Source organism: Halichoerus grypus, chromosome 12 (genome assembly GCF_964656455.1).
Source record: "Halichoerus grypus chromosome 12, mHalGry1.hap1.1, whole genome shotgun sequence".
Taxonomy (NCBI): Eukaryota; Metazoa; Chordata; class Mammalia; order Carnivora; family Phocidae; genus Halichoerus; species Halichoerus grypus.
Window position 1 is genome coordinate 31,428,513 of NC_135723.1, and position 23,351 is coordinate 31,451,863.

The following is a 23,351-nucleotide window of genomic DNA, read 5'->3' on the forward strand; positions in this document are numbered from 1 at the left end:
TCTGAGCCCTCACTCCTTGCAAATAATGCCAATTCTAAATTTGCAAGAGAAATGAGAAGGTAGAATGGAGCCTCCAACACATTGGTTTTCAAATTCAACTGTTCAGTGAATCAACTGGGTAGCTTTGAAAAAATATATATATATTGGTCCCTGGAGCACAGCCCCAAAGATTCTCATTTAATTGGCCTGGGCTGTGGCCTGGACATCTGGATTTTTCAAAGCTCCCCAAGTGACTAATTTGCAGCCAAGACTAAAAACCCCTGCTCTAATGAATCACGTGCTCTTACTCTCTCACAGATGGTTTTAGTTTGACATGTGCTGTTTTGAAATTCTTTGAAATATTTGTCAAAATTAGAAAATTGAGGAATTTTATACAAATATCCAGATTCCTGGTTTCTCTTAACAAAGTAAAACATGTGGACTCAAATTCATGCATGTCCACTGAGCTGGACCTTAGTGTTTAAGCCTCTAGACAGAGCACACAACTACCAATCCCTGAACGCTTACAATTGGCTCCCTTCACTTATGCATATGCATGAACCTATAAGCATTTGAACTTGGGACCACTGTTCTAGAAGTTCCAGAACAAGAATGAGATTTAAAATTTCCCAGAGAGAGAGCAGGTGGTTCAGATAGAATGAGCAGCATTAGAAAAGTACCCAGCCATCTACAGGCAGCTAGTAGGAGTTTGGCCATCAAATAGTCAACAAGGTATATGACTCAGTACTTTGCCACCCATTGTGAATTATAAATAAATATAAAGCACTATTCTTGTCTTCAAAAAGCTCATATCCCAGATGGGAAAAAAATTAACAAGCATGAAAGAATTCAAGATGAACACAGGAGAGTTTATAATTAAATTGGTGATACAAGCTCTTAAATGCCTACTGGTTTGAAAAAAAAGAGTTGGATCAGTAAGAATGGTCTTTCCAGGAATACTCCTTCAAGAGGGGGGAGTTCACACTGTACCTTGGTAGGAAGTGCAGTTACAGAACTTAGAGAATATAAGGCATATAGGGAATATTCTTTTTTTTATAAATCTTTTTTTTTTTAAGATTTTATTTATTTATTCATGAAAGACAGAGAGAGAGAGAGAAGCAGAGGGAGAAGCAGGCTCCCCACTGAGCAGGGAGCCCGACGCGGAATTCGATCCCAGGACCCTGGGATCATGACCTGAGCCAAAGGCAAGACGCTTAACCATCTGAGCCACCCAGGTGCCTGGGAATATTCTTGAGCCAAGACAGGAATGAACCAAGCAGAACACAGGCATACTGGTCTTACTCAAGTAGAAAATGGGTTGGGGGGGGAGGAGTCTAGTGAGAAACTAATGGGAATTGGCCACTTGGTCAGATTTTAACAGGCAGAGGAATTCATTTAAATAATGAATTTAAATAATGAGTAAAAGCTCTGAGGTCCTGCTATTTTTAAATTTTTATTTTCTTTTGGTTCGTTGTTGGCACAAGCAAAAAGTGACATGATGAAAAGTAAGAGGGAAAAATAGGAACTAACTCTTACTGATCAACTCTCAACCTTATGCTAGATACTTTGCATACGGGAGTTCACTTATCCTCATTAGCACCCTGAAAGGCAAATGTTAGTATCCCTATGAGTAAACAAACTCAGGGGATAATTAACTTCCCAGGTGGCACAGTTAAGAAATAGTAGGACAAGTTTTTCCGACCCAAATCCATGCCTTTCATATTACACCACAAGCTTATCTATCCTTAATATGGTGGATGGGTTTGAAAGAATGGAGCCTAGAACAAGCAGAACTAATTGAAGCTATTACAAGCATCCAAGACCCAGTAAGCAAGAACTTGAGTAAGAATCCAAAAATTCAAAGATCTTTGAGAAATATCCAGGCCATCTCCTTCTGTATCACAAGATATTGTAAGAATCAAACACTGAGTCATCAGGGATCCAATCATAGTTTTAGTGGTACAAATAAAAACTAGGTCATGTTTGGAGGGAAAGTTAGCCATAAAGGATTTAATAGTAATTACTGAGTGTTTTGTTCATTCATGTCTTCCAAAAATATTTGAGCACTTATTATGGGCCTTGCAGATGCAGCTGTCAACACAGACACACCTCTTATAATGTGTATAACTTACAGGCTAGTGGGGAGCGAGGGGAGGATAGGGGTGGAGAGCAAATAATGAACTGATGAAAATGCAGGGTAATTCATGCAGTGGTTCAAGGGCTGTGATGGAAGGAAAAGGGGGTGATGCCATTGCACTGCTCCTCAATCTTTAGTGTGCAGACAGCTCACCTGGGTGCCTGGCTAAAATAAAGATTCTGATCCAGTAAGAAAAGAGGCAGCCCCAGATTCCGGGTTTCTGGCAAGCTCTCAGGTAGTAGAGATGCTGCTAGACAAAGGACCGTACTCTGAGTACCAAGTCGTCGGATTTTATAGGGTGTGGCACAGGTGAAGCACTTCGCTCACAGCAGGCAGAGCCTTTGGAGGTGACTGGAATGTTGACAAGGTTCAAATACTTACAAAGAAATTCCAATTTTCCCCTGTTGACTATTTTGAAGATTTAAACAAAATATATCAAATCTCAAATTCTTTCAAAACATGTCCGCCACCCTCGCTAGTGTCTATTTCATAACACTCTGTTGAAGGATGGGAAGGAGCTAGCCATGGGAATTCTATGTGCTAGTCAAAAGAAACAGCAACAATGAACACCCCAAGGCAAAAAAAAAAAAAAAAAAGTCTTGGAAAAGAAAGGTATATATGGCTATAGTTTAATGAGTAGATGGAAGAGTGATTTTATATGCAAGGTGGGCAGGGAAGCTAAATCATGTAGGACTTTATAGGCCATTGCAAAAAGTTTAGATCTCAGTCTATATGGAAAAAGAAACTATTGAAAGATTTTAAGTGGAGGAGTTTAAACTCACATTTTATGATCTCACATTCTGGACAATCTATATCTATATCTATATCTATATATATATATCTCAAGTTGCTGAAGATACAGACTTAAAGGTAAGGGCAGAAGTGGGGAGACTGGTTAGGTGGCTGTGGTGGGTGTTCCAATCACATGGTAGAATATTAACAATGGAGATGGAACCTGTCAAGAACTGTCAAGGGTTTTTACCCATCTTGCAATCTAACAGGTTAGACTGCCGTGGTTCTAGGGATGCTGGCAGAAGACATGAGACTCCCGATTCAGAGACAAAGGACTTTATTACCCACAGCCACCACTGTAGCCAGAGTGCAGCATTTATGTAAGTGCCCCAGACCCCAGTTTTCACTAGGCAGTGCAAAGTGGGCTAACTGACCCTTGTATAAGCAGTTCTCAATACAGGATCAGTATCTGCCTTAAGACTGATTTTGTCCTACCACAGCACTGTTACTGAGTCTATCCTTATTTAAAATATTGGTAGTGTGTTCATCATAGGTTTTTTTTTTTAACGATTTATTTATTTATTTTAGAGAGAGAGAGAGTGCATGTGAGCAGGGGGAGGGGTAGAGGGAGAGGAACAGAATCTTAAGCAGACTCCCCGCGGAGCATGGAGCCTGACACAGGGCTCAATCTCAGGACCCTGAGATCATGACCTGAACCAAAATCAACAGTCGGATACTTAACTGACTGAGTCACCCAGGCATCCCCATCATAGGTTTTTTGCATTCATTTTTATTTTTAAAACATAGTGAGATAAAACATTATTTCTCTTAATTACTGAGTTTTTGATGCCCCCTTAAATCTGCATCTCAAGCAAGTGCCTCACTTGCCTCCTCGTAGGCCCAGCCCTGCCTTCCCCCTGGCGGGTCAGTGTAGGATGGTGAGTTGGTTGTCTATAACCAGCAGAGCATAAAAATTGGAGGTTTTCCCTCCCCGAAGTTTCCCAGTGTATTGGGTCTGGTGTGTATGGGACTTCAGTCACCCTTGGGGATGGGGAGATTTTGGTCCTATCCATAAGTATCGTTCTCCTCAAAGCAGCTAAAATCAGGGTGGAGGGTAAAAGAGGAATCAGGCAGCACAGAGGGAGAGAGTAACTCCATGCCATTAAGTAAGGCACATTAGCTTTCAGTTTTAAGCATGCAGCCGCTACTTGGCTCAACTGAACAAAGGTCCAGTGTTTCTGAGCCCCCCAAACCCTAAACTGCATGGCAAGATCAAAATTACTGTCACTTCGACTTTGGGAACTCCCTGACTCAGAAGCCAGAGCCAGCTAGCTTTCTGCCTGGGGCACATGGTTTGTGCACTTAGGCTAACTCAGCCTTGACTCACACGGCAGGGACTTTTTTAAAGAAGTCCATCTTAATCCAGGGCATTTGCTGTCTCATTGTGACATCTCTTAGCATCTTGCCTGGTTTTAACATAAGGACTGGGGAAGTTGTCCAGTGCTTGCCAATTGCAAGAATTTAGATTTCCTGGTGTCTCTTTCACTCTTTCATTCTTGAGTACAGCCCCTTTGTCAGCATTTTAAACCCAATCCAAGTCAATAAGAGCCCAAATACTAATCAATGCCTCATCTATGGTTTTCCAGAGCATTTTTCTGTCTCAGGGAAATCCTGCAGAGACAGCCAAGGCTCCTTTTTTTGCTGCCAGGTTCTGCTGCAAAAAACGGAGAGACCTTTGTCATCTTGGAATGGATCTAAATTTGGTATGAGAGACCACAGCGGGGCATGAGCCCTAGCAGGGCCCAGCTGCTGCCATTCTTCTTTAGCAAGGGTTTATGCACCCGGCCCTCAGCTCCCAGGAGAATCAGCCAAAGTGCAGATGATTCACCCAGTGTCTGCCTTCTCTGAAGGTCCCTCCTTTCATGCTCAGTATAGGTGTATGTCTCTGCAAGTTGGATGTGATAGGGAGTCAAACTTTCTGCCCACTCAGGACTTGGATCAGATTAGGAAGGAAATCGGGATACCTGGGTGGCTCAGTCAGTTAAGCATCTGCCTTCAGCTCAGGTCATGATCCCAGCACCCTGGGATCGAGCCCCACATCGGGCTCCTTGCTCGGCGGGGAGCCTGCTTCTCCCTCTCCCACTCCCCCTGCTTGTGCACTCTCTCTCTCTGACAAATAAATAAATAAAATCTTTAAAAAAAAAAAAAAGATTAGGGAGGAAATCCACCTCACCCCTTGGAGGAGAGTTAACAACAATTACAGTACTGATCTAGCAGCTCTATCTGAACCTAGTCCCAGTTGCTCAGCCCTTAGCGCCTCCCCAGATCCACCTCATTCATTAGTAGGGAATAATGTGAGCACTATTACTGCCTGATTGGCCAGGGAATTTGGGCAAATGTTTGCTACTGATTCCCATGGACTTCTCTCAAATTTTGTTAATTCAGCCCCTACGGCCCTCTTTGAGAAAGCCATTCCGATCTCATTGCCAAAACTGTCGAAGACTGCATCATCTGAGACTTGACTCTACTTGTAAGGTAACACGTTAGCTTGCCAGGGTTTTGTTGAGGCTGACAAAAAAGCCTTTATGACTCAAAGCAATAGTGGTAGCCAGAGGGTCGGCATTGGCTCTGGTCCCTTGGGCTCCCCTCCCCATGAGCTGTGTGAAGTGGGCCATGTGACCACCACGCAGACAGTGGTGGCAGCACAGGGCAGGGACCGGGAGCTTCAGGAACCTGAACCTTCCATAATGGATGATATGCTGGCTCTTTGCTCCACAAATAGGCACTGTCTCCGACTTCTAAGTCTCTTTGCTCTACTCATATACCTGAAAAGAAAATCCAGAACAAAGGCAGGCAGGGCTTGTGCTTGAAAGACATTTTAGAAGCACAAGACACCATAGAGAATTATCTTCCAAAAGAACAAACAGAACTTGCTATGGGACTGGATGTGTGGGTGTAAGAGAAAAGGCAAAATCAAGGATGACTCCCAGGTTTTGGGCTTGCACAATTGGGTGGGATTTGATGTCACTTACTCAAGTGGAAACATTTGGGGGAAGGGATCCATTTTGCTCACAAATTAATCCCAATATGCCTAGTACGTATCCAAGACGATATGCCAAGATAGCAACTGAATATATGTCTGGAAGCCCAGAAGACAGGTTGGAACTAGTAATAAATATTTGAACAACATCAACATAGGACCTATTTAAGCCAAGGAACTTGATGAGATGATGAAGAAAAGAGAATCCAAACTGAGGTCTGGGACGCTCTAACACTTAAAGTTCAGGGAGAAGCAAAAAAGCCAACAAAGAAAACTAAGACAAGGAAATTTCAGTGAGGGGAGGAAGGATGTCTAGGAAGCCAAAAAGAAGGAAGTAATTAACCACGTCAAATAGTGCTAGGAGTTTGAGGAAGATCAAAGCAGCAAAGACTTCAAAGAGGCAGAACAAAGAATTACAGATAAATACAGACTCAGTCGTGTGACTTATTAAAGGAACTGGACAATTGAATTTATGAGGCTACTACTTGGGCTTGTAAGAAGACTAAAAGTTGTCAAATTAAAACAATTATATTAAATAATATGCTGCATAAACTATGACCAACATGCATCTTTAGTTCTGCCGCCGCTTGCCCCTTTAGTATTCTATGAGCATAATAATCCCCCACCCCTGGATGAAAATCCCAGTGGGCACATTCAAATCCTGAGTGTTCACCATATGTGAGGCCCCATTCTGGTGCTGGGGATAGAGCAATGAATGAAAATGCTCACAAACTTTGTAGGCCCATGAATGTGTGCTCTTAGGTAATATGGTCCTACAATCATTTTCAATGAAAAATAGTCTCTATTAGGAAATTAAAATGTCTAGTCCTGGGTAATTCTCAAAGCCATACCTTGACTCAACATCAATCCTCATTTTCTCCCAAAGTCTGGCCTGCCTCAGGCTGAGAGCCTGCGATGCCTGACTTTTCTTTTCCCTTTGTTCACACTCCCCAGTCCACCAGTTGCTGTTTCCCTCTCAGCCCTGGTTAAAATGTAATAAGGAAGAAGCAGGACAGTTCTCACATAACTGGATGGTTTTATGATCTCCACAGTATTTGTTAAACACACATCCTTAGGATACCTGGAAGGTGATTAAGGGTTGTTTTCATGCAATCTTCAGAAATTTCCAGCTGCTTTCTTTTCTCCTGCTGGTCCTTGAGTGAGTTGGCTGGCAAATCCTATTCTAAGTTGTCCCTTGTGGCTCCATCCTCAGTCCCAGGGCACCCAGGTATACCCTGCCACCGGCCTCTTTCTAGGAAGGACTCCAAGCTCCTCCACATGGGCCCAAGACTACCCTTGATGGCTCTGTCGAGTGTGGCCCAACTTGTCCATACATGGCACTCACATATCCTTTGTTTTGGTAAATTCTTACAGTAAAGGACAGTCTCAGTATAGCAGCAAGCTCTGCCAAGAAAGTAATTAGTCTCTTCTCACCTTCTAGATTTCCAAGACAGGAATCAGGCTCCAAACCAGGGCATCTTCCCCCTGCAGGAAAACCTCAAACCTTCTATGAATGGTCATAGTGAAGCTCTCCTCTCTAGGCCTGAGGTGAGGAGATGAGCACAACCTTCCTTCGGAGAGGAAGGGTCTACAACTCATAGCATGGCTCTTTCCGATATATCCTCCTCATAAAAGCCTCTCCTCTCCTTTTAATGTGTCCGAGTGTGGGCAGCTTCAACGTTATAGACATGTTTTTAGAAAAGGTTTCCTTGAAAACTGGCACATTTGAACCTGCCTTACCCTCACAATAATATCTGATATCTCTCCTCTTGGCTCCACAGTCAAAGCTGAGGATGGAGAAGTAGAGTTCTAAAGGAAGAAGACAGTTCTGAGATTATCTATGTAAAAATAAAAACAAATTACACCAGAAATTGGGCTTGCTATAAATAACACAGTTATGATTTATCAAGGCTTTTACATCGTGGAATGAGATAGTGGACTCTTTTCTGAGCAGTTAGCAAAAGGGAAAGGAGCCTGCAATGTGGGGGCCAAGTTGGACAGTTAAAAGGGACAAGAGGTTTAAAATAGAGAGGACAGATTGTGCTTTTAGCATATAAAGTAAACCCAGAGTCTGAAGAATTATGCTATAAGTATAACCTGAATTTTTTTTTTAGTCAAAAACAGAATGCAGCCTCCTAACGTTATGTGGCTTCTCCAGTTAATTGTTCAGTCTTCAGGTTTCTTTGATTAGAGACGAAGGTCGGACACTTTAGGGCATAAGAGATTATGCTATCTGGTAACAGCATTGCCTGGAGAAAAAGGACAAAGAAATCTAAAATTACCTTAGGATTTACCATAGCTACTCTGAGTAGAAACTGATAGAAGAAATAATTAATTTCCATTTTTCAGTACTGAAAGCAATAAAATATGTAGAAGCTAATTTAGGATTTTCCAGAAAATGTATGGGAGCTGAAGTTAGGACAGTTAATGAGATCAGTGAAGATGAAGAGCGAAAGCAAATGAATGAATTAAAGACATGCTAAAACCTAGTTTTGAGGTGTACTTTCAGGAGAGGCAAAGAGGAAGCAAGTGAAATTCCTCTGTCAAGAACAGGTGTACGGAAGCCTAGAGAACAAAACGACTGAACAGTGAGTACCTGATGTATCAAAATTCCCGAGAGGTGCCAAAGAAATAATTAAAGATGGGTACCCCAGAAGAAGGTTGACGGTGTTCCCCGATTTTGAGTAGGAGAACCAATGGCTGATAGGTAGAACTCCTAGCAAAAAAAAAAGAGAGATGGAGAAAAATGTAAAAGGTCCCAATTTGTTCATGATTATAGTAAACCTTAAACAAGCCAAGTTGATTGACTGAAACCATCAGCAATCTGGTCACTTCATCACTGAATATTGATATTTTACTCTTTAGGATTCTGACTTGGGTGGTTCTGCAGAAACATCTTTCCACAAATATAAAGAAGAAAACAAACAACAAGAAAATCCATGTAAAGTCTTGGCAAGCTTTCAGGAACACCCGACACAAATGAATTTGTTTACAAATCTTCAGTGATGTTTCCATAAACATCCCAAGCTCAGAAGATCCCATTTAGTTATTATTTTGGTTTGGTTATACTAACAATAGAACTGTGAATGATTTGGGTTTTTTTTTTTTTCTTACTTTGGTCTTTTTTCAGTGTTCTTTTCAGTAGGCCACATGATTGAATTTACAGCCGGGCATTTAACTAGGCCACCTTTTCTTGTAGGTGCAGACCACAACCATGTGCATCTCCGTCAGCCTAAGTGGCTTTGTGGTCCTGGGCTGTCTGTTTGCACCCAAGGTGCACATCATCCTGTTCCAACCCCAGAAGAATGTGGTCACACACAGACTGCACCTCAATAGGTTCAGTGTCAGCGGAACTGGGACCACGTATTCTCAGTGTAAGTACAGAACTCGGCGCTGACCCGTCCGTGAACGGCACCGGAATAGGGAGCACACTCAGAGGGGAAGCCAAGGACATAGTCAGGCAAGGATAACAAACGTCCATCCCCATGAACAATCTCAATTTGATTTTAGTAAGTCCTGGTTCAACCACATGTGTCAGGTACCATGCTAGACGCGAGGGATACAGAGGTGAGTAGACAAATCAAAGCTCCCGTTTTGGTAGTGCGTGCAGTCTAGCAGGGAAGACAAACATTAAATTCGCAGCAGCAGTTAGGATGTCTGGCCACGTTGTGGAGTCAGAGAACCTACTCCCTAGTCCTGACTCTGCAATCAGTTCAGGGGGTAACCCTGAGCACCTCACTCTACTATTCGCAGCCTTACTTTACTCATTAGCCTAGAGGGTTGGACCAGACTGGTGCTCTGTAAAGGATGTTCTATGTCACAGAGATGATGAAGGCGCTTCATGAAAAATTTAAAAGGGAAGATGACTGAGTAAGATGGAAAATGGCACATCCTAAATACCCCCTTGGAAGTTCAAAGCACCTCCCTGAACGTGAGCGTGTTAGTCTTAAGAAACCCTACAGCAAGGCAGCCTGTTTAACCTCTATTTACTGTTTCTTAAACGTATTCGACCACAGTTAAACCAGCTAATGTGCTCCCATGGAACACCCTTGAAAAATGCTGGAGTACATCTTCCCCGGGCTTCCCTGACACGATGCTTTTCAGCTGCGAGCCAGCTGAGAAGCAGTGTCGAGGGCAGGACAGCAGAGGAATGCTCTAGTCCACGCGGTCTCTCCTGCTGGCCTGCAAATATCTGAAACACTACCCTTAGCGAATCACTCATTTAATTATTAGGCACAAGGTACCTAAAGGGGACAGCGTTTTAAGCCATTTCAGTTTCTCTGTGGTATGAAGCAAGAGAAACTCACTGTGACAAGGGTGTGGGGGGGGCGTGAGGGAGGAGGGGTGAAGCCACAAGAGGGGGAAGGAAGACTGGAGTGACAGAGACAAATGACTACTTCACCATTTTGCCTCGAGTCGATGGGAAAGGATGCTTCAAAATAGCTCAGCATCACAGACCAAGCAATCACATTAGTGCCCCAGTTTCTGCAACAAAGTATGAAACGTAACAGGGCTGCCCTTCCCCCAGCAAACAAAGGCAAGGCTTCGGGCTGAAAGCAGGTGTTCCCGGCACAACTCCGCGTGGAGTTAGGGTTGTGGAGACAGGGATAGGGTGGAGATAGGGAGATAGGAATGTGACTGTCTTTCCAGCCGCAAGTGCCGGGTGTCCCCATGGCTGAGTACCAGGACAAGGTAAAACTTGTAAAATAATTTTCCCTGGACCTTAGAGAAAACTGCTTATTTCTTGAGCAAACAAATCTCTTTTCTAGAGCCCAACTATAACAGCTGGCGAGTCCAGACAAGAAAGAACTGGCAATAACAAAACAAAACAACAACGATAAGAGCAGGAACTATCATTAACTGAGTGTTCTTATCTGCTGCGCATGGTGCTCAAGGTTACGCACACGTGTGTACGTGTGTTGTAGGTTATTTAATGCACACAATGCCCGGACATCCAGAAACCAGCATCCCACATGCTGAAAGTGGCCCAACTGGAATTTAGAGTCAGTTTCTCTGATTTTAAAGGCAGTGCATCAAACTACTGTATCCAACTACAACAAGCCACTTGGCTCGTTGTGCAAGCTGGGGAAGTTAGGTCCAAGGTAGGCTTTACTGGGAGAACAACAGGAAAGTTACCCTAGGCTCGCAGCAAGATTTACTTCCGAGCAAAAGTCATCTTGTTCTCAGAGCTCAGAGTTCCTGGTTGTTATTCAAACAACTGAACAAGGTCCCTAAATCTTCCACACACATGGATACATGCAAACCTCAGTAATTTTGAAATGGCAGCATTTCCTGATATATATGCTAGGAATTAATAAATTCCTCAAGGGATAACAAGGGCACTTGACCCAACCAAGTCTCTCTTCAGAATTTTAAAAATATCCATTTACACAAAAATAATGTATTTTGACCACAATGTACCTGCATAAAGCTTTCACTCAGAATGCTAATCTGCTAGTGGCCCAATTAATAATTCAAAGTCAGCATCTACCCAGCCCAACATTTTAGAACAATTTTGTTACTCAGTGAAATTTTAGGTAAATTTTTTTTCTTCAAAAAAGACTTCATTTTTTAAATAGTTTTTCTCTAATCTATATTAATGAAGTGGTATTAAAATAATAAGGTGAAGAAGTAGTCATGTGATACCTCTGGGCATTTCAAAGTGTATAACTAAATACATTAACCCATTATTTGTAATTCTTTATCTTTTATTCAAAATAATTTTACTTGTGGGCTCATACTTCTCAAAGATATACAATGATTCAAGAATTGACACTGGGTTTCCTGACTTGTGATTAATATCTTACCCATTTTAATAAATTAGAACTACAGTCATTGAATTCACTCATTCATTAAATGCTTGAGTACCCTCTATACAACAGAAATTTCTAAGCACCTGTGTACATAATGGTGAAAAGGACAGACACCCTGGTCCCATGAAACTCGGTGTCTGGACCAGTTTTGTCCATACTGTAGTGTGTAACCCATTAATAGGTCATGAAATTTATGCAGTATGTTTGGCCAGCATTTTTCAGAAGAAAAAAATATATATTAGAATCATTATATGTAATAAGGGTAAGTAGTATTTCATTAAGTTTGCTCCAGAGGTGACGTATATATACACGGTCCAAGTAAAATGTTTACTACTGTGAATTGCAACCAAAGAAGTTTGAAAGACACTGGTCTATAGTGTCTAGTTTACAGATGAACAGTTATTGACCTACTGTTGTGACCATTTAAGCAACCAGTTTAATTTCTCAGTGCCTGTTTCCTCCATTAAATATTCAGCTCAATTTATATTCATTTCCCTCCTAAATACCAGGAAGTACATGGTTTTTTAAATCAAGAAATATCCTTAAATTGCTCTGAGTTCATTAGCTAAAGCATATGTTTTACTTAGTTGGCACATAATTTATGTTCTGGTAAGTATTATTCAGGCATTTTATCGTTTTGAGTTATTGTTACCAATATTGCTGCTGGTTTTCCAATTTAATCCCTCCAGATGTAAAAATAACAACTCCATGTGTTGATGAGAATAAGTTAGTGTAGCAACAGGGTTACCCCCCAACACACACATACATCTAGTTAGCTATTCCCACATGGCAAACTTCCCCAAAATTTTGTGCCTTCAAAACAATAACCCTTTTAAAAAATTAAAAACAAAACACAGTAACTCTTTTATCATCTCACGATTCGGTGGGCCCGGAATTCAGGCAGGGCTTGGCTGAGCAGTTCATCTGCTCTTATGAGGCCTGGACTGGGTCCTCCTGTGGTTTCAGCTGAGACTGAGCTGATCCAGAGGACTACGGTAGTTCTACTCACACTTGGCAGCTTGGCAGGATGCCTTGCCACGGAATCATAAAGAGGATGACAAGGCCTGTCGAGATTCAAGGGAAGGTCCATAGACCCCCTCACCTCTGAAATAATTTGTGGCCATTTTTATTATGCCACATTCACCCAATCCTTCCTCCAATATGCAGTTTTATCAGGAATCACAAAGACGGACACACGCAATCTTGTGTAATGCCAAGAAGTTACCCAGGCCGGGAGGTGCAGCCAAATTCATTCCCACGTAATTCTCAGGCAACAGTAGCAGAAATATCACATCACTGAGGAGCCTGGGTGAGCCACCTGATGGCAGCTAAGGGGGCTGATAGCAGACAAAGTAATAGGATTGGATTTTAAAAGCTGAGCCATTGCTCCAAAAAGTTGAAAAACATGACCAAACTTAGAAACAGGCATGGAAGAAAGGACGTGGTTAGGGACATCTCGGAAAACTCGTGTTCTGCAAAATGTTTACATCCTGCTAAGTGCAAAAGAGAACAATTTTAGTTATATCTGATCAGCTATATGCAGTGGGAGTCAAAATAATACAAATGAAGGGAACATTAATTTTTCTCTATTAAGTACACCCATAGGCCAATGGCTTCCAATATTTGTGTACCATACAGACAACCAAAAAAAAAAAACCCCTCTTTGAAATGGAGTTCCTAGGCCTCACCCAGAGATATGCTGAGTCATATGGTCTGGGTCAAAAGCAATCTGGTTTGTAACAGATACTCCAGCTGGTTCAATGGAAGTGGCCCAAGGGAAATATTTTAAGAGCCTCGGCCTAAACCATGCTGCCTGCTTCATCTGCTATGATCAGTGCAGGACAGGGAGAGCCTCTGAGAGGGCCCTCAAGGAGGAAGCAGGCAGTAGGATCAGAGGGGGAGAGGTGTTCTGAACTCCCATCGTCTGCCTCGTGATGCCAACAGCCACAACCCCGTGCAGCTGCCATCTCCCCAGCTCTCTCTGGAACCCTCCAGAGAAGGCATTTCTGGCACAGAAATGGGTCACGTGGCCCACTTTGCCAAAGACAGGCAATCAAGAACATAAGCTGCAAGTGTAAGTAGAGCTGCATAATCTTGAAGGAGACAAGCTGGATGTACACGTGAGGTTATGCAGCAGAAAACCCTAGGGGCCCCATGCAGGTCAGAATGTTGTTGACACTATGAGTTTGTATCAGCCCGGAGTGGGGAGAGAGAGGTGAGAAATGGGGTGTGCCCAATCATTGTCAGAGCCATTATGTATCCAGACCTGGGCCTTTGGGGATGTGTGTTTCTCTTGCTCATGGTGATCATTCAGATGTATGTGTGCCATTATCATTAAGAACAGTCAAGAGGCTTCTGCTGACTAATGATGCTCAGATTTGGGTCCCAGAGGAGCTGCAGGTATAATGAGATTGATTTCTTCTGCCAAAACCTTATTCAGAAAGTCACTTGTCTAGGTGGTGAAGTGCGAATGGCTTCATTAATAGAATTATCCTTTATCACAAAGGATTTTCACGTTATAAGGAGCAATGGTATAAAAAGATCAAGTGAACGGTCTTTCAGAGTCATGCTATCATTTTCCACAGAGCTACAGCAACTGAAAGCAAGCATCTGAGGACCAGACTTTGCATTTGTCGATGGCCAAGCCTTTGAAGTACCCCAGTTAAAAGGGGGCAGACCATTGCTCAAGTCCGAGTATGACTTTATAAAAGAAAAAAAAGGCATGTAATGCCCAAGTTTCTTCTCGACAGTGCAAGTCCAGAAAATCAGCATAATAGGCCTGCACTTGACAGTCGAGGGAGTCCCATAATGACACTATGTACTAGACCGGCCAGGCAAATTAGCACGTTATTTGGCAATGCAGACTGAATTGATGGTCTTCTCTGCCACAGGCATAAGTATATTATAAACATAAATCCTGGCTGGCCAATCCGGGAGGAGCTGAGAGTATTCAGCAAGCTAAGCCATCTGCTGCGTCCAGGCAGAATAGACCTAGTGCATCCACATCAGACAGATGTCAATCCATTTTCCCTTTGGAGGGGAAAGTCACAAGATGCCTGAGAACCTCATTCCATCCTCGTGCACCCCTTCCTCCTTGAGGGTGGGAGAAGAGAGAGGCCCTGGCTCTCATAGATGACCCTACATGTATCGGGGAACGGATGTTCACACTTCCCCTTTCTTCTATGTAACATTTCCATTGTATTTGTCTCACAATTGCCTTTTTTAACCCCTAAATCTCTTTACCTCTAATACGTCACTAGGTTTTCCCCTAAGCAAATATAGCCTACCTTCTTTAATAACAGTGACCAAAGGAACTCAAGCTGGAAGAGAATGCTAAGGATCATTTATTCTAATAACCATATTTCGGGATGGGAAAACCGGAGCCCCGTCTGTTAGACACTTTAAGGAATTTGATAAGTGAAGTCACAGATAAAACTCTCAAAAGCGGCTATGTGCCTCTTCTGGCCTCTCTGGATTTTCTGCCTCAGCTCAGTTACCAAATGCACGTCAGAGATTATTCTGACAGCGAGAATCTTAGCATCTGCAAATTCAGTGATTTCTTTTTTAAATTAGAAGCCTTCTCTTCAGTGCCACACATGGCAGCATCTTGTTCTACTGGCATAGGTGCGAACGTGTATTCCTCTCAAAAGCCCATTCCGAGAAGTTCAATGGCATAAACCATGTCCATCGGAGACCCCGGGGACCCCACACCCGGGCTGCACACAGGGAAGGTGTGCTATTCCCGAGGGGCTACCCACAAAGCTGCCCAGAAAACGTGCTCTGGTGAGGACAAAACAATACTGTTAATGGTGACTGGCTAAATGTTTATGTCCACGATAAAATTTCTCTCATTTAAATAGTAGTTTAAAAGTAAGCATCGTTTGTTTTTTTTAAGCCTCACTGTCTTGCATTAAATGACATTGTACAGTTCCCTTTTGTCCTCTACCATTGAATACAATGTAAACTCAGTAACTCAAAGAGAGCCCTTCAACCAGCGATGCCAACAGTCATATGCATTTACATGTAACTCCAAATTTATTAATGCCTTTAGGGACATGGTACAATGCTCACAACTATGCAGATATGTTAATTAAAAAAGGAAATATGTATATAATCAAATACTGCCCGTACATTGACTTCAGATGGTCAATTCCTTAAAGCAAGCAAAGAGTCTAACATCAATTTATTCTGTACTATTTCTCCTTCCAAGTTCCTTTTCATTTTGTTTAAGTGAAATTCACTGGAGAACATCCATACATGGAAATATCTGTATCCCTAGAATGGGAAAATGCTTATATATGGAAATTTTTTTTTAATGTCTTCCCTACCGAGAATAATGTCAGAGGCTTTGGGGTAGGGACTCCTTAGTAGGTAATTGTGATCAATTTGATGGATAATTTACTCCTTCATTCAAGAAGCTTTTGGGCTGAGGCTCAGCTCTAGGCACTGGGGATGTGGTAATGAACAAAACAGCCAAACCAAGAACACATAATAAATCAGGTGTTGATAAGCGACGTGAAGAAAATAATGTGGGCAAGGACAAATACAGCTGCATGGGGACACAGGGTTCCTGTTTTTTATACAGTGGCCAAGGAAAGCCTCTCTGATACAGTGCCATTTGACCAAGAGCATTAAGGAAAGGGAACAAGGGAGCCCTGTCTATATCTGGGGAAATGCAAAGGTCCACAGCTGGAAGAACAGCAGAAAGGCCGAGAGGAAAATGACTAAGGATGAAAGTAGGAGGAGATGAGGACAGAGAGGGGTCAGAGCAAGAGGACCTTGGAAATCACTGTCAAGACATTTCCTTTTTTTCCTGAAAGAACTGGGAAACACGCACCAAGGGTGTGGAATGACCTGACTTTAAAAGCATTGCCTTCATCACTTTGGCTGTGTGGGCAGGACAGGAGACGGACAGCAGGCAGAGACATAATTTAGGAAGCTATGGCTGAGTCCAGATGTCCGTGGTTCACGCCAGAGGGTGGCAGCGATGGAAGCGAGTGAAGCGTTCAGATGCTGTATGTAATTTGAAAGTGAAGCTGACAAGATGAGCTGCACGAGAAGAGAGGACAAATGCTTGACATTATTTTATTAGAGTTTAACACTTGTGGCCTGATTTTGATCCCTAGACAAAGTAACACATACAGCTCTTAGTAGCTGTTTGAGCCTCAGGGTGAAGGAGCTTCTGATCCTTGCCTGAAAACACATTTGGGTAAGAAAGAGGAAAAACTAGAGACATTGGGCAACTAAGAGGAAGCAAAAAGGATACAAACTAGAATAGCACAAAAAATTACTATCCTTCCATTTTCACATTATTTATCGCACATCCACTTTCATACGCCTTGCAGGGTGGGGGGAGGAGAGAGTAACAGAACATGATTAGAAAGAAAGCATGATGGGGCACCTGGCTGGTTCAGTCAGTAGAGCACTTGACTCTTGATCTTGGGGTCATGAGTTCAAGCCCCATGTTGGGTGTGGAGCCTACTTAAAAAATAAATAAATAAATAAATAAATAAATAAATAAATAAATAGATAGATAGATAGATAGATAAATATATATATATATATATATATATATATATATTTTTTTTTTTTTTGAAAAAAGGAAAGCAAGCATGACAGCTTATCGTGGCAACAGTGAACTGGGGTGTTTAGTCAGAGACCAAGTGGAATTTCTGTTGATAAGGTAATTAAGCTGTATTCTGGGTCATAAAACAGTACATGCCATATTTTCTCTTTCCATGAATCTTGTCTCACAAAAAATAAGTCACTGAATGAAGAAGGCTTTGCATTCATAATCTCTAACTCCACATTTGGAAATTAAATCTTGGGTCTGTAGATTTTTATCCCACATCATCATGAATATGATTTCTTCTTAAATCTACTGTTAAATTTAAGACCATGACTCAAAGAATCTAGCCTCATTCCTTAATAACTGCCACTGTGAAGTCTGACATAGCAAGGCCACCAAAATGGTGGTAGTAGTGTCATCATCTGCGCGGACAACTGGTATTAATCAGCAGATGAACATCTGGAATGGGCCCTCGGGGCCCAAGTAACATCAAGGTGATGAGTAAGAAAACAGGTTCAATAACAAAGCAGGAAGACAAAGCAACAGACAGCTGGTAGAAACTGAATTCCATGACCATAGCATTAAAATAGCTAAACAAGCAGACATGCTGGGAAAAATTATTTGGGGTTACCAGGAGCAAGGAAACGGAACAGATGGGAACAAACTGGAATGTCTGTTCTGTTTAAATGTTTGTTTTACTTTTTACCCCGAGTCTGCTATATTACACAGTTATAGTAACACACTGATTCTCAGGAACCAAGTCTCAGCCACTAAATTGACTAAGAGACTTGGCATCCGTAAGAATCTATTAAATATGTTTAGCATTGATTGAGGGCCCAAGTACCTGAAAAAAATGGGGTCATTTTCCCCACAGCCTGGCCAGCCTGTGCATTACGGGTGGAAGAGAAATGGATTTCACAGTGTGGGACAAAGCAGCCTCTTGGCTGCATTGATTTCCAATGCTGCCCCTAAGTGTGTGAAGTAAAATCTGCCTTTTGATGGGTGTGAATGGCCCTTTTGTGATCAATGGTGGAACTTATTCGGTCCTTTTCCACTATCTTCAGTTTTCACATTGCATCACACCACCTTAGCCTGGAGTGACTAACACCTGCTGCTCACCCCCCCCCACCCTCCCCCTCGACAAAGCCAAAAATAAGCCAGCATACCTCTTATTTCTGACAGAAAGTATGATTATAGAAATCTGCTTAACTGCACTTAAGAAAATGGGCTAAACTTACACCATTAAAAACCTCAGGAGAATTTCATTAGAACAATAGCAAAAGCTCATCACAAACACACGCATGGAAATGATAGTACTTTGCTCTCCCCCAGATTTCACTACCTTGGGGAATAACAGATGGGCTAAGACGGGAGGCGTATGTAAAATATTTATGAAAGGCAAAGTAATTGAGATAGTAAACTCATAAAACAGTAATTTCCTCTACTATATTCAGCAGCATGGACAAAAATGAGGATATTTTTTACATAATAAAATAAAATGCACTGGCAGAAGCTACAGACGAAACACTAAAAGAGAAGCAGAAAAACACAAGTTACCACCCGCTTCAATACACTTAAAAGTAGGGAAGAGCTAACTACAGAAAGAGTCTGGTGGGGAGGGGGTTTGCTGCTGTTATTCCTGTTAAGAAAACCTTGAATTTGTAGGATGTGTATTATCGAGGCCTGCCATTGCTGTGAATTTGTATCTTCCTCTCAAAGAGTTTCAACGCTCTAACATAGGGCGTTCCCTTTAATGGCCCTGTGATGCAGGTAGGTGAGGCCAAGTTCTTCTGCAGATTTCCATAATGGTATCAATAGGGGTCCAGGGGAACACGATTTGAAACTATAACTTAGGATTTTCCATGCAGCCACCTTTGTAGCCCCCGTCCTTCTTACCCACCTAGTCAAGATCCACTCAAGTTTTTAGAAATTTAGAATGCAGTGAGCAAGAAAAATCATAAGATCACACTGAAGAACCGAGCTCCAAAACAGTATGGGGACTATCACAGTAGGTTTCTGATACAATCTTCAAAAGTGCCGAAGGGAAGAGGGTATTAGACTGATCCAAGATGGACACAGAGGGGCATGAGCATACCAGTCCCTGGTTCTCCTAGACTTACCCCCATAACCTATCATTCCTCTTAAAGCTCTGAAAATGAAAAATCTGCACAGAAATAATAAAACTTGATCCGGAAAAGATGAAGAGATTAGTCAGAATGTCAAAGGCACCATGCCTGCCATGGGATGTACACAGCCTGGGCCAGTTCTCTCCGCAGGGGTGGGAAAGTCATTGTCACAGTGTGGCTAGAGAAGCAAAGAGCCCTACCTGTCCCAAGACAAGACTGCCCCTATGCCTTCTCTCTCCTGGTCATTTCTTCAGGTGAAAATATTATTTCCTTCTCAAAACTTCCATTGGTTCTCCCAGTTCTTTGAAATGCAACCATTTATACAGTCATTCAGAGAATATTTATAGAGGTTCTATTCCATGACCAGCATTTGGGATAAAATAATGAAAAAGACAGAGCCCAGCATATTTTCTAGTCAAGAATATTAATAGACATAAGACACTAACAACAACGACAACAAATAGGCAAGAAAAAAATCAGTTTTAAAATTAGGTAATATGACAGAGAATTACTGGCCAGCTATTTAAATTAGGGGGCCTGATGATAGCCTTTTCCAGGAGGTGATATTTCAGATGCAGATGACAAGAAGAAGACAGACACGTGATGGAGACAGGGAAGAACATTCCTGGCAGAGATGGCAGCTACTGCCAAGGCCTGCCATCGCTGGGATGTGCTGCGCTTGAGGACAAATGCAGAAAAAGTGGGGGAAAGAAACCATGGAATGAAATGATTACAGAGAGATAGGCATGGTCTCAATCACCCGGGGATGTGTAATCCGGAGGAAGGAGAGCACAAAGGAGGCCATTAGGGGAGCACAGGGAGATGACGGACATTTCAACATACTGTCACTGCTCTACGGAGAATGTGTGGCAGGGCAGCAAGACTGGAAACAGACACCAGCAGCACAATTGTCCCGGTGGCCAACAGCCACATGATGGTGGCTCGGCCCAAGGTGGTGGATGCACAGATGGGTAGGCGGATGCGGAGAGTGAGTTGACTGGGCCACACGACTGGTCTGACGTGGGAGGAAGGACAAAGAAGGAAGGAAGTGTCACCCTTAGACTTCTGGCTCGGGTCACTGGCTGGAGAGTGAGGTTAGGGGATCAAGAGTTACCCTTTGCCACTTGATTTCGAGAATGCCAGCAGAGCACACATACTGAAGAGCCTGGCATGCCTCCTACGTTTCCACCCAACGGTGGTCGAACGTCACCTCACCTTGTTCTTTCTCTTGCCTTACCTAGCTTTCATGAAGCTAGGGTTACATAAAGTAGGAAGAAGCTTTACAAGGAATAAAGTAAAACCCTCACATTTGAAATTATTATCATTATCCCTTTCCATCCGGTATTTATCTCGCACCCGCTGTGTTCTTCACTATAGAAAGATAGATTATGCCATGTTTTCTCCCAAAGTTGTGCCTTTTAGTGGGATCAGATTGTAAAGAAAATTGAACCTGATCCTGCAAATGATCAAAGGAAAAATATCTCCAAGAGTTAGCATGTCACAGGACTCTGCTTAACCTCAATCACAGAGACTTGTCTTTACGGCTTTTCTTACACACCTAGCTGAGCAATCAATGCAAAATTGAGAAGTTGTCGGTTCCCTAGCGGTGAGCCGGCTGAAAGACGTCAGTGCCCCAAATATGGTGATTGAGCACATCATCTCAAAGTTTATAATTAGTTTCTCCTTTGTGTTTAAAGAAAACCCTATGGAAAATGCCATTTTATGGGGCAAGAATATTTCCACTATCAGGCATAAATACTTCAGCAGGAAATGAGCTTATATGATTATTAACCAAGAGATATGCACTTAAAGAATGGGAAAGCTGACGTCAGCTTGATCTGGGCTTTGGCCGGGTAGCCAAGAGGATCAGTTCCTTCTCGGCAAAGCATATCATCATGGACAGGCCAAGGGATGCAACATAAACAGCTCTAAAAGGAAATGAAAGGCCTTCTCTGATTCTCTTGGCTACACAGTTGCGCAGCCCATGGAAACTGGGGCTCCTTGCTTTTTTTGTCCTCATTCAGCAAAATGACAAAGCTGTATGTAGACTTCTCATAAAAACAAAACCTTTAAATTAACAAGAGATATGAATTGCATCGAGGAAAACTAAATGCCGTAAAAAGAACGAATATACATACCCATGTTATACTCACACCCCGACACTGTCGTCACTGTTGTCATTAACAAGAGCCTCATCCCTTTGGAACATCTCCCCTTCTGAAAATCGTTAAGAAACTGAGTTCTCAGCACCCCAGCCCTTGCTAGAGTGTTCACAGAGGTTATCCACTTGAGCAATGAAAATGCATCAAACCATTCTGTAAGGCAGTGGAGTTCATAGATGACTCGTGAGACTACGTAAGAGGCATCCCTGCCCAGAAAGAGCAAAAGTAATTGAGGTACTATAAACCATAATTAATTTAACAATCTTTAAGAAAATTGCAGTGAGCTTTCAACTTTGCACATTCTATCTTAACCAGTTTATAGCTTACCAAAGCTAATTTTAAATCCACGAGTGACTCCTTTCAACAATGATGATGCTCACAAATTCTCCCTCCAAGAGGGACATTAGTGGAAGTATGCGCCAGGATATAAAGCTAATTTTGAGCAGAACACATTTAGAAAGCTGACCTACTACAGCATTAAGTCACTTAGCCTTTTCCAAAGCTAAATTAAAAATGGGTTTTTGAACTTAATTTTACCTAGTGTCTGGGATTATCCATTCCATTACCTATGTGGCTTATTTGACTGAACTGAATTTTTCTGACCTGCTTTGTTTTCCAGCTTCTGCAAGCACCTATGTCCCAACGGTGTGCAATGGGCGGGAAGTTCTCGACTCCACCACCTCATCTCTGTGATTGTGAATTCCAGTTCAGTTCTCGTGTTTTTAGACTGTTAGACAAAAGTGCTCGCGTGCAGCTCCGGAATATGGAAACTGAGCAAAAGAACCCTAGTACCTTTTTTTAGAAACAGTACGATAAATTATTTTTGAGGACTGTACAGTATATAGTGATGTGCTAGAACTTTTTAGGCTGATTTTAGCGCCCCTATTATTAACGATTCCCTGGAACATGGAAATAACCATTGTTTACAAGAGCTGAGCATTGGTGACAGGGTCTGACAGGGTCAATCTAAACAAAAATATGGTGGCAATATTAGGTAACTTTTTTTCCTATGAAGTTTTTTGTAGGTCCTTGTTGTAACTAATTTAGGATGAGTTTCTATGTTGTATATTAAAGTTACATTATGTGTAACAGATTGTTTTTCTCAGCACAAAATAAAAAGCATCTGTATTAATGTAAAAATATTGAGAATAAAACCTTCAAGGTTTTCCAGCATGGTGGATAATGGCTTATTCTTTTTTAATCACTCCAAGTAATCTGAATATGTTGACTTTAGATTATTTCTATTTTTAATGTTGGATGTAATTGTCTACTGTGCTTCTCTTTGCACCTACGTACGCTCTGAACACAAGCTGTTACCCTGCTAGAGAGTTCTGAGCATATCTGGACTTCGCAGATTACAAAGATCAGAATTGGACGATACCACAACTATCCGGCTGTGTCAGTGGCCAGGTGACAATACACATACAGGTTTCTTTAAGCCACATCTGTAGGGCAGCCCAGAATTTGCCCAAATGGGCCTCTGATGCAGTAAGTAGAGGGTTCTTGGCATGCAGACACTGTGGCCTGCCGGGGAAGGCTGGACAGCTCTCATTTTCAAAAGCATAAAGACAGGAAACTATTCTAATAGAACTATTCTAAACTAACCAGGAAGTTACTAGGAAGGAGGCTGGGAAAGCATCCTGTCAATCCATTGGAAAAGCACTCTCACCACTGAGAGCTAAATGGGGCAATAAAATGCAGGATATGTTATGTTCCAGTGCATTTCCAAAGTCTCAGTAACAATACTCAGGCACACAGGCTTGTCATTAAACTTAAATATTTTACTAAGCTCA

General features: G+C 42.1%; 1 protein-coding gene across 1 annotated transcript in view; it reads left to right on the forward strand.

Moving 5' to 3' along the window:
* The window catches only part of GRM3 (glutamate metabotropic receptor 3), a 225,784-nt gene extending 203,057 nt beyond the window's left edge, over positions 1–22,727 (forward strand). The window contains exons 5-6 of the mRNA XM_036064732.2: positions 9,088–9,262; positions 22,178–22,727. Coding sequence (XP_035920625.1) covers positions 9,088–9,262; positions 22,178–22,251 — 249 coding nt within the window. The 3' untranslated portion in view covers positions 22,252–22,727. The remainder of the gene's footprint in view (positions 1–9,087; positions 9,263–22,177) is intronic.
* The last annotated feature ends 624 nt before the right edge of the window (positions 22,728–23,351 follow it).